Raw genomic sequence first — 13,311 nt, forward strand, 5'->3', positions numbered from 1 at the left:
TGGAAATTGAGTCACTAGTTAGAGTTACTCAGTGAAGCAGAAGGTGGTAATTGGGAGGTGAAAGTGTCAGAGAAACAAAGGAGATGTAATGGTATGGAGACCTAAAGCAGGATCATGTGAAAAATATGCAAAGAGCTGCCAATAAAAAAATGTGGAAAGGAAATAAAATTATTATTCCTATATTGGGTTACTAAGAATAAACCAACTTAAAATCACATTTTCAAAATGTTTTACAGGAATTCAGTTTTTATTCATTTCACAACTAGTTCTGAATTAGAAAACTAAATGTCAGCAGAGAAGCTCTCTGGAAATGCTTATTATGTTAAAATATCCCTGAGACATTTTGCCCTGTGCCAAGTAGCACTCACACAAGCAGTTCCTGGGCACGGATCAGGAATCTATCTGCTGCAAATGATGTGGGTTATTTGGATGCAGCTTCCTTCTTTTTGAAAGAGTAGTAGAGCTCAATAAAGCTAGAGTTTAATGAAGCTGCACGTGACTGCAAGTTCCCTAAACTGTCTCACAAACATTTGGTTTACAAATACAGAGTCAGCAAGTGAAACCAGTCATTCACAGAGGTAGTCACTCCACATACTTTACTCATTAACACTGATACACTGATTCACTATCCTGCAGACAGTGATGTCTCGATGCCTCCCCATTGATTACACAGAGAGCTTGCACTCCAAATTCGCTCTTCTGAACTGCACACAAGAGTTGGTCCCCAAACAAGTAGTTCTTGGTTGTTCAGTTGTTTGCTTTTGTTTTGTTTATATTTTAGCACCATGAGCTATGTATTTAAGCTTTAGATACTGCAAAAGACAAATAACTCTAAATGCTCACTCTCTCATACATGCCCAGGATCAGACAATGCAAGCAAACATGGGAACACACAGACAGATGTTACATTCAGAGAGTTCTAGCATTCCGCGTTGTACCACCTCCTAGGAGACTAATGAAGGCAGAAACCAAGACATGACCAAGACCATTTTCCTACTCTATTTCAACATCAGGAAAAAGAATACAATATAGAACCCGCTCTCAGAAGCATATTCTAGCAAGACAACTAGCAATCATCCTGTAGCCTCCTGACTGTGCAAATGCTACCATCCATATGCAGTGAAGTGTAGTGACAACACTGCACACAATAATCCACACTTACTGTGAAAACAAAGGAAAGATGGAACAAAAAGAAATCCTTTATTTCTTTGTTTCTATACAGTCTTTCAATAGCAAACAAAACCTTCCACAATTTCAGAATTCTAGCAGGCCTACAACACTCACATGAACTGAACTGGATAACACGCTTGAACAAGGTGTATACACATAATGTTAACACTGTATGTACTAGACTGAAAAAAACCCACCATAGTTGAAGGAACAAAACCAGAATAAAATGCTCCATCAGTAAGGCAAGTTCAATCCCCAGCACACACAAAAGCTGCTTTGCTGACTGTCATGTTTTGTAAGGTGCCAGATATAAACTAAACAGCGCATCTGCTTACTTTCAAAACACTAACCAGGGCATCATCTAATCTGTCTTTGACAAACTTAGAATTGAAGTAGAAGTCAGTCTCAGATAAACAAATGGTTTGGAATTTCATCCATTTTACATTTAAACATTTTGCCATTTGTGATAACTGGCTAAGAGAGTCTACATGGGCTACTACTGCTTTGATCCCTAGAACATGTTATTTATTTCAGTGCAACTACGCAGGAAGTAAAGTTGGTAGAATTTGACATGGTCTAAAACTGTACTACCCTACTACTGCATAAGGCTGTAGGAAAGAATTCTCTGCTGCTTATCTTCTGGGTTTTTGTTCTCATCATTTCATACCAGAGTACCTTCTATAAATATGGCCAAGCCATATATGCCATGTTTAGTGCTACATGCAAAAGAGGATTTCTAATATCTTCTCATCCCCAGCTCAACAGCATTTTTAATAGCCATACTCTATACCAAAGTCACAGTAACCCACTGTTTTCAATGTTAATATTTATTATTCCATTTGAATATTTATTCAAATGTCCAATTACTGAAAAGTTTATAAGAAAGGAAGATATTTTTGCAAGCAGCACAGATACATTTCCAGCTTACAGAAAAGGTGTTGTGAAGCCAGTTTTCTCAGTTGTTTGGAAGACTGAGTTTGCAAGTTACAAAATAAAGGTAACATCTGAAATGACCTAATGTAAGTTCATTAATTTTGAATATTTTAAACACATTTTTAGATCAGATGTATTTTAAGAATAAATACAAGTTAAAAGTGAAGTAAGACAAAACATTTTATGTTGCCTTTGATCTTTAACTTGTAGCCTTATCTCCCAGGTCAGAGGGCACATTATTCAATTTCACCATATTTTGTGTAAAACCACTGTAGCGTTGAAGATGACTTTCAGTACAAATGTCATGGTACTTAAAGCTAAACTGGACCCTAGTTTTTTGAGCTTCTTAATTAAAATCACAGTTTGTAATGGTCTGACAATATTATCTTTATTCTTTCCAGTTGAGCAGCAGCAGAATTTTCACAGCATTTATTCAATCAAGCTTAGCAGTGTTTCTACAGCTCACTCTTTCACTTCCTAAAACAGACAACAGAGTTCAGAGTGACTATGCTGTCACTCTGTATAAATTTATTTTCTGTGTCAAAGGGAGTAAGCTGGGCTGGATGAAATCTAAACTGTTTAGGGGAACTGATGTTAAGAAGTAATTCTGAGAAGAGGAATGAAAAAGAGTGAGAGGAAAAACATCAGCAGTTTTTAAAAACAAAACTAAGACCTGCTTGGAATTTCTATTACTTTGAGATGAATATTCCAGCTATTACAAGTAGAAAGGTAATATAATTACATCATTAAAGTAACAGTCTATAAAAACCCAACAATTTAAAAAAAATCTTTACAAAGAGAACAAATGTACTGATTCTAATTTAATGCATGAGGAAAATGTTCCACATGATAACCAGCAGCTTTCACACTGCAGAGACCACTACCATGGTTGAAAGTTTTTCAGATTCAAAGCTGACATCACCTATTTTGCTTATTTTCAATGACTATCATACATCATGTCAGTAGCAGAGTTAGGGGCTTTTGCATTATACTCTAAACAGACATTCTCTTTTAAAGCCTTTTTTTTGTTTGTTTGTATTAAATTCTTACCATTTCATTCAGCTTCTTTTGTAAAGTGCATTTTGAAATCTGTAAAATGAAAGTAGTATTCATTAAATTGTAGTTACAGTTTTTCCAACAACAACCTGCATATTTAGGTATTCTACTGTTTTATTCCATTTTAAAAGAAAACCAGGTTATGTCCCTATGTCTTCCTTTATTTCACATAACTAAATCACAGCCACACCTGCTCCAACACCATGTAACAATACAAAATACAATATAGAAATAACCCCAAGAAGCACGGGGGTAAATTGTGTGTGCATTGTGTGTTTTGCAGGCAGTGGAAAGCCATGGATTAAGTGCTAAATACAAAACAAACAAATGTGAATCAAACAAAACTAATAAAGACCACCAGTTGATGGTCCAGTGTGAGCACTTGTTTCTGTTAAGGAGTCTAAAACTGGGGTTTCCCGACAGGTGAGAATACAATAGGAATAGAAAGAAAGGGGGAAATTAAGAAAATGCAAAGAAAGCACATTTCAGTGCCATGTGGACTTTGAGTCTGCAGGAAAAGAATTTTTGCTGGAAGGCTAACTTCAAGTAGTCTTGACACTGAAGACTAGAAGAGAAACTCCATGTTAGACAATGAGGTGTACATGTACTAGAAAGATTAAATTAGAAAGCCTTAAAGACTCCATCATAAAAAAGCAAACTGTTTTCTTACCAGCAAAAAAAATAAAACCAAACCACTTCCATATCAAGCAATGTTATTTTACAAAAATTATAGTTTACCTGTAATGCCTTTAATGCTTCTTTCAGTCCATCAATTTCTTTCTCTTTTGTTTCCACAGCAAGTTGGTATTTTCCCTTTCAACAAAAACTGTACTTCAGGGTTTGTACAGAATAAATGCATTTATAGCAAGAATTTATCAACAGGAATGTCACAAAACTAAAGCACCCCTCCACTACGACAGAACAATTCATTGGTGAAAACAGGTAAAAATCCAGCTAAATAATTTTATAATGCACGTATCTATTGCTTTAAAAACAAAAGTGAAAACATGATAGTGTATTTTCACCACCTATGACTAGTTAGTAAGTTTTAAGATTTTCCATTTCGAGAGACACAAGCCTGACACAGGCAGAATCGATAAATTACTTTGGTTTATAATGAAGATACTAAATAACAAAGAAGGTATCAGGTAAATCAATTTTCTAATCTGCTGTAGTAAGGCCTTCCCAGAAGCAACTTCCTCAGCTTTTCCTATCTGCAAAGATGCAGGTGAAGATCCTACTTCAGTTTGCTTAGGGTTCCTTTACTAGCTCAGGTAAATCAATAAAAACTCTATCAAAATCTGGGTTTACTAAAGCTTTTCAAATTGTTACTCCCCAACTGAGACTTAGTGTAAGAGGATTTTAAAGTGACATTTCACATGTTCCCTAGGGTATAAACAAACAAACAAACAAAAGTAACAAATATCATAAGGAAATTTCTTTTGCAAAGGCCAGAGCACAAAACCTAATTTGATTGTGGCATACTTAGTTTATACTTAGAACACATTTGTTTAGTTATGTGGCATTATGATTTCCTTATCTGCTCTGCTGGATGACAAATAACAAATGATTTTGTAACACAGGATACCTTTTCTTCTTCCATGGCAAACATCCTTGCCTGCAACTGGATTGCCAGTGGCATGAAGAAAAAAAGAAGAGAGAGAGCAAACAAAAACCAAGCTACAACACATCAATATAGCACAGGGGACTGATTTTATTTGTGCAACTTGACAAGATAACATAACGGTATTACCCTGCATAGTGTACTTCCTGGTTTGTTGGGGCTTCTTTTTTTTCTTTAACTATAATAATTATAGAGTCACAGGCAGCAAGCCTGGGAATCTCAAATTATTTTTTAAAGAAAGAAAAGCTTAACTGCTTGCCAATTTCTTCTTTGTGTGTGATATGATTGTGATGGAGCATCAGTGATAAATACCTCATCACCACATGCAAAAGTTTCAGTTCCTATGACTGTTCTCTGCAAGGTCTTTCAGCACTCATTTGTTGATTACAGATTATGGAGAAAAAAACCACAACCCCAATTTCAAGGACTGAGACACATGTTCAAATGGTGAACAGATTAAGTTGCGGGGCAGATCTTTTACCATCATTTATGAATCTAACCTTGCAGAGGACATGCCATCTTAGAGTGAGGTGGGGAAAAAAAAACCACAACACACATACAGAGGAAAAACAAACAGATTAAAAGAAGCATTATCTTCTCTAGGAATTTTCTGAAAATGAAAAATCCCAGGAAGAGTGGCTTACTGGGAAGAATTGTCAAAATACATGCATTATACTGTGCCTGGGAGAAAGAAATAAGACCTGATTTCTTTGAGGTGTGAATTTTAGAATTTTATAAGCAAGAGAAACAAATATTTTAATACCAACTGATAATTTGTCATTGTGCCATTATACTTTAAAATCTCATTGTCAAAACTAAAGGCCTTACTTTCCTACCTGTTTTTTAAAAGCTGCTATAGCTTCTTTGTTTTGTTGGTGCAATGTGTCCGTTTGATGCTGCAGAGTTTCCTGCCCATGCAAAATAATAACAGTGAGGATTAAATACTCTCTTACAGCAAACTATGCACACATTTCACACAAAAAAACCCCTCCATTGATTCCTGGTAGAATATTTTCAGAAAGACATGACTGGTTAAAAATAAAACCTGCAGGCTAAACAGAGATATTTGTTAACAGGCAATCACCCTTGATGGCAGTTTCTCTTTAATTTGTAATAGGTAACAATTCTCACTTCTGGAATTCTCACCTTTAATCTGGAATTCAAATTAATTGCTGCTGGACTTCTATAAGCATCTCTCACCCACCCTATCACCCTGCAGAAGCAATTCAACATGTGCTGCCATCTTATGAGAGCCTCTTGACAGCTCCAGGTAGTCAAAATAGAATTTTAATTTTAGTCTCCATGAAAACAAATAAAATTGTATTTAAACATAACAAACCCCTAATCTGTTTTAGTTACTTTTTAGTCACTCAAGAAACTACATGAGAGAGCTGCAAGGAGGGTAGAAAGGACTAAGAGCAAGGCGATAGCATAAAATATACGATGAATCACAGAAATACTGACTGAAAGGGATATCCCTGAAGGAAAACAAACACACACAAAAAAGCCCCAACCCAAACCAAAATACCAGAATCTTTGTTACACCAGGGAAACCTCTCTACTTACTACTACTGAGGTCAGTATGATTCTGCATTCAGAAACCATCATCAGGTCACAAATCCAATTTAAATGTCATACTTCACATTTTTGTCTTACTGGAATCTCCAGAATGAAAACTCATATTACCATCTTCCTTTGAAGTTCCAGAGCTTTATATATGTGGTCACATGAAGCTCCTAACATCTACAACTCATTGTTCACATTAGGTTTGCCATGTTAAATGCAAAGTGCAGGAAAAAAAGTGAGTTCACCTAGTAAGTCCCATCTTTTTATTAATGGCAAATTAAATAGTTGTTGGGGCCTCAGAATGAAGGGACCCAGATTATTAAGAACTGCAATGCTAGGTTAAGAAAAGCAAAGAAGGGTTACAAACTGAAAGCACTGTTGCTTTTCCAAATACAAAAAGCTTCCTGTTTCTTTGTGCACATATATATCTTTCAGGGAAAAAAAAAGAGAAAAGGCACATAGTTAGGATTATTAATTTAACATGGTTAGGATGAACTCCAAGATTAAATAGTCTTTCTTTACTACTAAGATGTTAAATATTCCAAGATCAAGGATAGAGCTGAAATTATTGTTGTTTCTGTGATCGTAAAATATACAGAGTGAAGCCTTTTATCTTGTGACCTAGTGACAGGGGTCATAGGTTTGATTGTATTAGAGAAGGGAATGGATTTCCTATGAAAGCATAACCTCAGCAGCCCTAACCCTAAGAAGAATGTTAGACTTATTTTACTGAAAACTTCATTCTGAGTGTTTAAAAACTGACAAACCACTTTTGAATATGTCTAACATAAATTCCTGTTTAATTTTTTTTTAAATGTCACCTGCAGAACATTGCAAGTGAAGCTGTTTGTACAACTGCACTGGAACTTGCACTTGCCAAAGCCAAGCATATTACAGAGAAGCTGCTGCATATCTTCCCCCACACTGATGTGTCAGCATGTCTCATGTTAAGCTAAATGTCATTGCTTCAATATTTACATCCCTTTTGACTGAATATTTCCAGTCACACCAAATCTTATGATGGCATCCTTCTGTTAATCAGATTTCTAGGCTGGGCACAACACAAATTAACATAAAAACTGTAGAAGTTCATGGCTAAACAATAAACTACTGACTTCCAACATTCTACTGTCAGAAATGACAACAGCCTTAAAAAGGAGAATTGTACCAAATCACAATCCATATTAATACTACATTAAAATCAAATCCCAGCAGTTGGAACACTAAAATGGTGTAGGAAAGTTACCTTCTGCCATTCAAGCTCCTGTTTCTCAACAACAATTTTACTTATTTGCTCTTCATAATTATTCTCTGTTTCCTAGTTAAAAAACAAACAAACAAAACAAATGTATATAAGACAGTACCTACAAATCAAACTCTCGTAAGTTGTGTATTCACACCCTTGTTCCTTTATTCCTTTACAGTCCAGTACATAGTGCCTGCATACTGCACAGCACAATAGAAAACTAGAACTCTCTGGATGTGGTGAAATAGCAGATGAGTTCCAGCTATTTTGGTCAGAAAGTTTGCAGAATGAGTAACTTAGACTGAAATGCATAGAAGAAAATAAGAATCTAGGATTATAGTACTTTTCATTACCAGGAACAGTTCCCTCTTCATGTATGTTCTCTTCTGCATCTTACAAGAAAAACAGACCTAAAGGGAATCAAGCAGACTTTGCAGTTGAAAAGTTACTGAATGTTCTGATGAACCATGACAAAATACTGTGATGAAGAGAATTTCACTAAGCCACATTAAGTGCTTCAAGAATCAAATGTTAGCCAATGATACAGATAATCATGGTTAATGACTCAGAATCTTTGGGAGATCTTCATCATTCAGCTTAAAGCATTTGAATCTCTACTCTTTTTGACATCTCCTAAGACAAGTGAAAAGTTTATGTCTGCAATTACTTCTGTTATTATGGGAAAAAGTGAAATATTTATCAAACAATTCTGTGCCAAAAACCCTCCTGACCTACCAAATTAAAGAAGTTAAAGAGAAATCATGGATAATCAACATACTTTGATACAATGAGCTACCAGAAAATCTAAGAAGATTATTAAAGTCAGAAGTTGCCTCCACAATCTAGAAGATGTACAAGGATGGCATACATCATCTTTTGTTTTTTCTGAAGGATTTTGTCAAGAATCATACCATTAACTATTATTGTGACAATAAATGAGACTTACCTGTTGATAATCACAGTTGCTACTTTTTATGAGCACTGGCCTTTCTTTACAAATACTCAAAAAAGGAACAAGAAGTTTGTCTGTGAAACAGTCACAACCTCATACAAGAGCAGTGTTTAGGCTTTTGATGCATAAACAATTCATTGATCTTCAGTTATTGTAAGCAGTTATAATAATTAACATCTTTTAAAGACCTAGAGAGCTACACTAATATGTTGCTCTGAGCTTCAAAAGACTAATTTCCTGCCTTTCCTCCATACATTGGGGATCACTTTGACGGTAAGATTGACTTCACTTTGAGGAATTTGTTCGCTAGTAACATACATTGAGGTCTTGTGTTGGATGCTCTAAAAAGGTCTAAACTTACTGTGTGAGGTAAAAGATTATTCCCAATACTTGAACTGTCTTCTCTAAATTGCTGTATTTTTATGTGCACTCTTGATATTGGGTTTTAAGTAAAAGTTCTACTGAATTGCAATACCCTGTATGACTACACTTACCATGAGGAAAAACAACAACAACAAAAAAACAACCAAACAAAAAATCCAACCAGGAAAACAAACAAACAAACAAAACGACCACAAAAAATGATGTCTGAATGAAGTAAGACAATTGCCTGAAACAGTGAAAGTGCAAAGTGTGGTTCTTCCTCCTTCCAGAGTGAAGGAGATAAAAATGTTTTGGCTACAAAGAATAATATATGCTGCGTCTTCAAGAAATGCAGTTCTTTCCTAAATCAAGTACAAATGGGAATTTTAAGTTTTTGATACAAGGATATTTGTGTTTCGACAATTTGTGCACAACCGTTGTAAAGAAGATTTGGAAACCTTTTCTCACTTAATGTAATGTTTGATCCATAGTCCCACTGTACTATCAACAGAAATAAACTGGCAAAATACATCTAAAGGTGATTTAAAATAGGTTTTTAAGATTGACATATTTTATAGGTTTTAGGGTCAAAACTGACTTCCTTGATTAACAGGCAGTTTACAGGCACGTGTGTGGATAGAAATAATGCACACTTCTATCCACAGGAGGCTGCTCCAAAGTATTTCAAAACTTGCTTGCCTCACTCATGTCAATTTTACACAAGATATTGAACATACATTTTAAATTAAAATTCATCTCACAGAGAACTAAAAAAAAAGTTCTTTAGTTTTTGCTTCTCTGTTGTGTATCAGCAGAATATAAATGGAGAAGAGAACTAGAGGTCATATGTCTTATAGTAAAAAATAAAAATAAATAAAAATTTAGAGAATTAAAAATATTATCAATGTTTCTCAGTTTTTCCTTAACAAATAGTACCTCAGAGTTACAGTGAATTTGTTCTCTGATATTAATCTATAGGTACTGAAAGAAAATTCCCTGGAGTGATAAAAACAAATGAGGTGGACTTACAGCTTCTTATAGAAATATAGTCTTAAGTAGTTTATGTCATTAAGCAACAAATGCTATTAAAATGCTATATGATTAATAAAAGCCTTGTTCAAAATTTTAAGAAGTAAAGATTATAAATTCTGACCCTTAAACAGGCCGTGTAAATTATTCCTAAACTAATCAAGATGTACTGCAGTAATATTCTTCCTTACCTCCAGAGTATGTATTTCTATCACCCCTCTGTGCAGGCACTAACATATATAAGGGTATTTAAGAAGTTTGATCCAGTGCACAGTTAAGCAGAGGAAAGGAGGTGACCAGTTATTCTATGGTTCAGATCTAGTTTTGGGAAGTCCAAGAGTATGTACGAGTGCAACAGAAGCAACAGCAGGAGATGTAGCTTGGAACCACTTCATGGAAAGTAAACCTGCCCACAGAACATGAAGTGCCTGCATAATTGAGCCCTAATATGCTTTTCCATAACATGCTAGCTAATTTTTAAGCATGTATTTTGAAAATATGCACAGTAACCACACCAATTACTGCATTTCTTCAACTTCCATGCGTACAACCGTCTCACTTCACTTTGTAATCTCACCTAGTTGGGCTCATTTCTTAGGAGTCAAAAGCTCAAGTTTAGAGCATTTACTAAACAAACTTCACACTGCAACTAGCATCAGAAATGAAACAGAGCTATGAAGGCAAAGTGGTAACAGGGATAAAGAAAAACTTAAGATATGCACTCTAATTCCAAACTCACTAAATTTATGGCAAATTTATCAGCTTGTTGGATATCCATATTAAAATTACTATGAAATAAAGGGGAAAGAATGCAATATTTTAATGGAGAACAAGAAGAACAGACACTATCAACACAAATTCTTAGCAAAGAAAATTTCAAACTTATTGAAATGCCAGAATGAAACCAAGCTTTTTGTGTGTGTATATATCTATATCTACAAAAAGAAGTAACTTCAGTACAAAACAACAAAATTATTGTGTAAATGATGGAACTGTCAGGCTACTTGTAATCAGGCATATATACCATCTCCATTTTGAAATGTCTATTTTAAACCCTAAGGAGAACACTGAAAAGGAAATGCAGAAATGTGATTTAAAACGTTACAATTGTTTAAGAATCAGCATGTTAAAGACATTTATAACTCTTAACTCCCACATCTGCACTGAGCACTTTACATTTAACTGATAAATACAATAATACAAAATTGAAAACTGCATTAAATTCCATTTTAAGTGAGCCCTTTGAATACAAAGGAGGGTAAGAACCAAAGTTAAGTGAACAACACTCAATCTGAAACCTATCAAAACACATAGATATGTAACTACTGTTGAAAAAACTTAAACTGAGAATGACAGTGACATGATAAAAATGTGAGCTTGCTAACAACTACAAACCGCATCCATCATTTTTACTTCTTTCAAAGGACATTTATAGTTTACCTATTTTGAGTTGAAAGCTTTTAAAAGTTGTGTGAAGCATTTTTAATATTTTTTTTTTAAAGTTCCACCATCTGTTTATTAAGACAAAAACATTTTTATTACAGTTAGGAGAATAATATTGTATATAACTTTGATGAGGTATCAAAACCCCACAAAACCTTAGAAGTGTTCATTTTTTATTAGATGCCTTAGGACTACATGGATTTAAGTGTTTTTATAAAAAAGGACTACCATAACAATAAAAGAGGAGTAATTTGATGGTTTATTTACTCGTTATAACCTTTAGAAAGTGTCAACCCTTCTTTAAAGTGTTTGCTTCAGGCTGTAGTTTTACAAGACGGGCTGTGGATTGGTCAAGCCCCCTCGATTCCTGACCCTGAACAGATTTAGGAACAGAGTACAGCTGGCTCATGTCCAAGCAGCCAAAACTGCTGCTAGGTACTTTTATTATCTTTCTCGAACTCATCATCTACCTCCTACAAAATTGCACATCCAATTTCTCATGCAGGTCAATCAAACAGTACTCAGAAACCACTGTTTCTGAATGTTTCATACTATAATGAGAATACCCCTCAGGAACTAAGCAGTCCAGCACAACTTTTAGTAGACCACATGGATATCCTCCTCAAGTTTTGTTCCCAGGACAAATAGAGAGAATATTTATAACAGCTTTATTCTAACTTTAGTTCATGGATACAACATTTTTGGCTCTTAATAGTTACATTTCTGGGGTTCTTTTTAGGTCTACATATAGCACAACCAATATGACCATTATGATCATAACCTGCATGTCCACCAATATTGTAACACCACTAATAACTCAAGTTTAGTAGTTCTGCTTTGCTCCTTCTGACAACTAAGTTTATGGTTTCATCAACTTTCTTCACTTAGTATCTTGAAAAGCAATTTGCCTTATAGGCCCAAGTGACATTTCCAAATATGAACCATATACTGCAGCTTTCAATTTTCATCTCAATACAGAACTCCACTTGCTCATATAATCTGTGAAGCACTGCTAAACAGATGAGTAGCGCTGCACAGTTACGTCATCTCTGCCATTCTGGAACAGACTAGCTCGGGTACCTTGAGCTGCACCGTGCTAAACATTGCTACGCTGTCCACCACAAACCCCTTCACTGCTGGTAGAAAGCAGAAACACATTTTAGGAATTGGTAGGAAGTAGTTAATGGTAAGCAAGGTTCCTTCATGTCCTCCCTCTCAGAAAATCTAAAAAGAGCCCACTGTGCTGTAGAACTTGTATTAGAATAGCCAAGGTCATGCCAAAGATAGGGGAACTGAGATAAACTTGAAGTCTATCTGAAAGGAACAGCACATCAATCTCTGTGTCACTAGGGTGAGCCAGAGCTGCTGAGAACAGCTATCAGAAAAGACTCAAGGTGAGGTGTTGTGAGAGCCACATCATTCAGGATTTGTCTCTTTTACCAAGTAAGTACAAAAGGAGGTCTAATTTATATCAAACCAGAATAAGGGAGAACAGAAAAAAAAAAGGACAGAAACTAGGAAAAATGGAGAAAAGAAAGAGGGGGAAAAGCATTAGGGGCAGGGAAGAAGACTACTGTCAGTAAACAGTAGTTTAATTAAAAAGATAAACAATAACAATTTATACCTATATCACAACAGCCCAAAGATAAAAGAGTAAAATCTGTTCTTTGTAATTTTTACTAAACAGAAGAGTATCAAATCCAATAAACTCAAGGCACAAATGACAGACTACATAGTATTAGTCAGACTTTGTAATGTCCCAGTCAATAACAGAGTCTCAAGAGAGTCTTGTTTTCTATGGAGACAGGTCACTGCAACTTATCCTTTGCACCAAAGAAAAACATTAGTAAAATTTTAAAAACCAGTGCCAAGATTTATCTTCTTTGTGTTCAGCTATTTAATACCTATCCTGTTTCAACTGCTACTAAA

General features: G+C 35.1%; 1 protein-coding gene across 1 annotated transcript in view; it reads right to left on the reverse strand.

Moving 5' to 3' along the window:
- CCDC73 (coiled-coil domain containing 73) overlaps positions 1-13,311 on the reverse strand; it is a 73,848-nt gene that overhangs the window by 24,991 nt on the left and 35,546 nt on the right. Inside the window, 5 exon segments of the mRNA XM_054172013.1 lie at positions 3,154-3,192; positions 3,898-3,972; positions 4,748-4,783; positions 5,620-5,691; positions 7,596-7,667. Coding sequence (XP_054027988.1) covers positions 3,154-3,192; positions 3,898-3,972; positions 4,748-4,783; positions 5,620-5,691; positions 7,596-7,667 — 294 coding nt within the window.

This window comes from Dryobates pubescens, chromosome 22 (genome assembly GCF_014839835.1).
Source record: "Dryobates pubescens isolate bDryPub1 chromosome 22, bDryPub1.pri, whole genome shotgun sequence".
Classification (NCBI taxonomy): Eukaryota; Metazoa; Chordata; class Aves; order Piciformes; family Picidae; genus Dryobates; species Dryobates pubescens.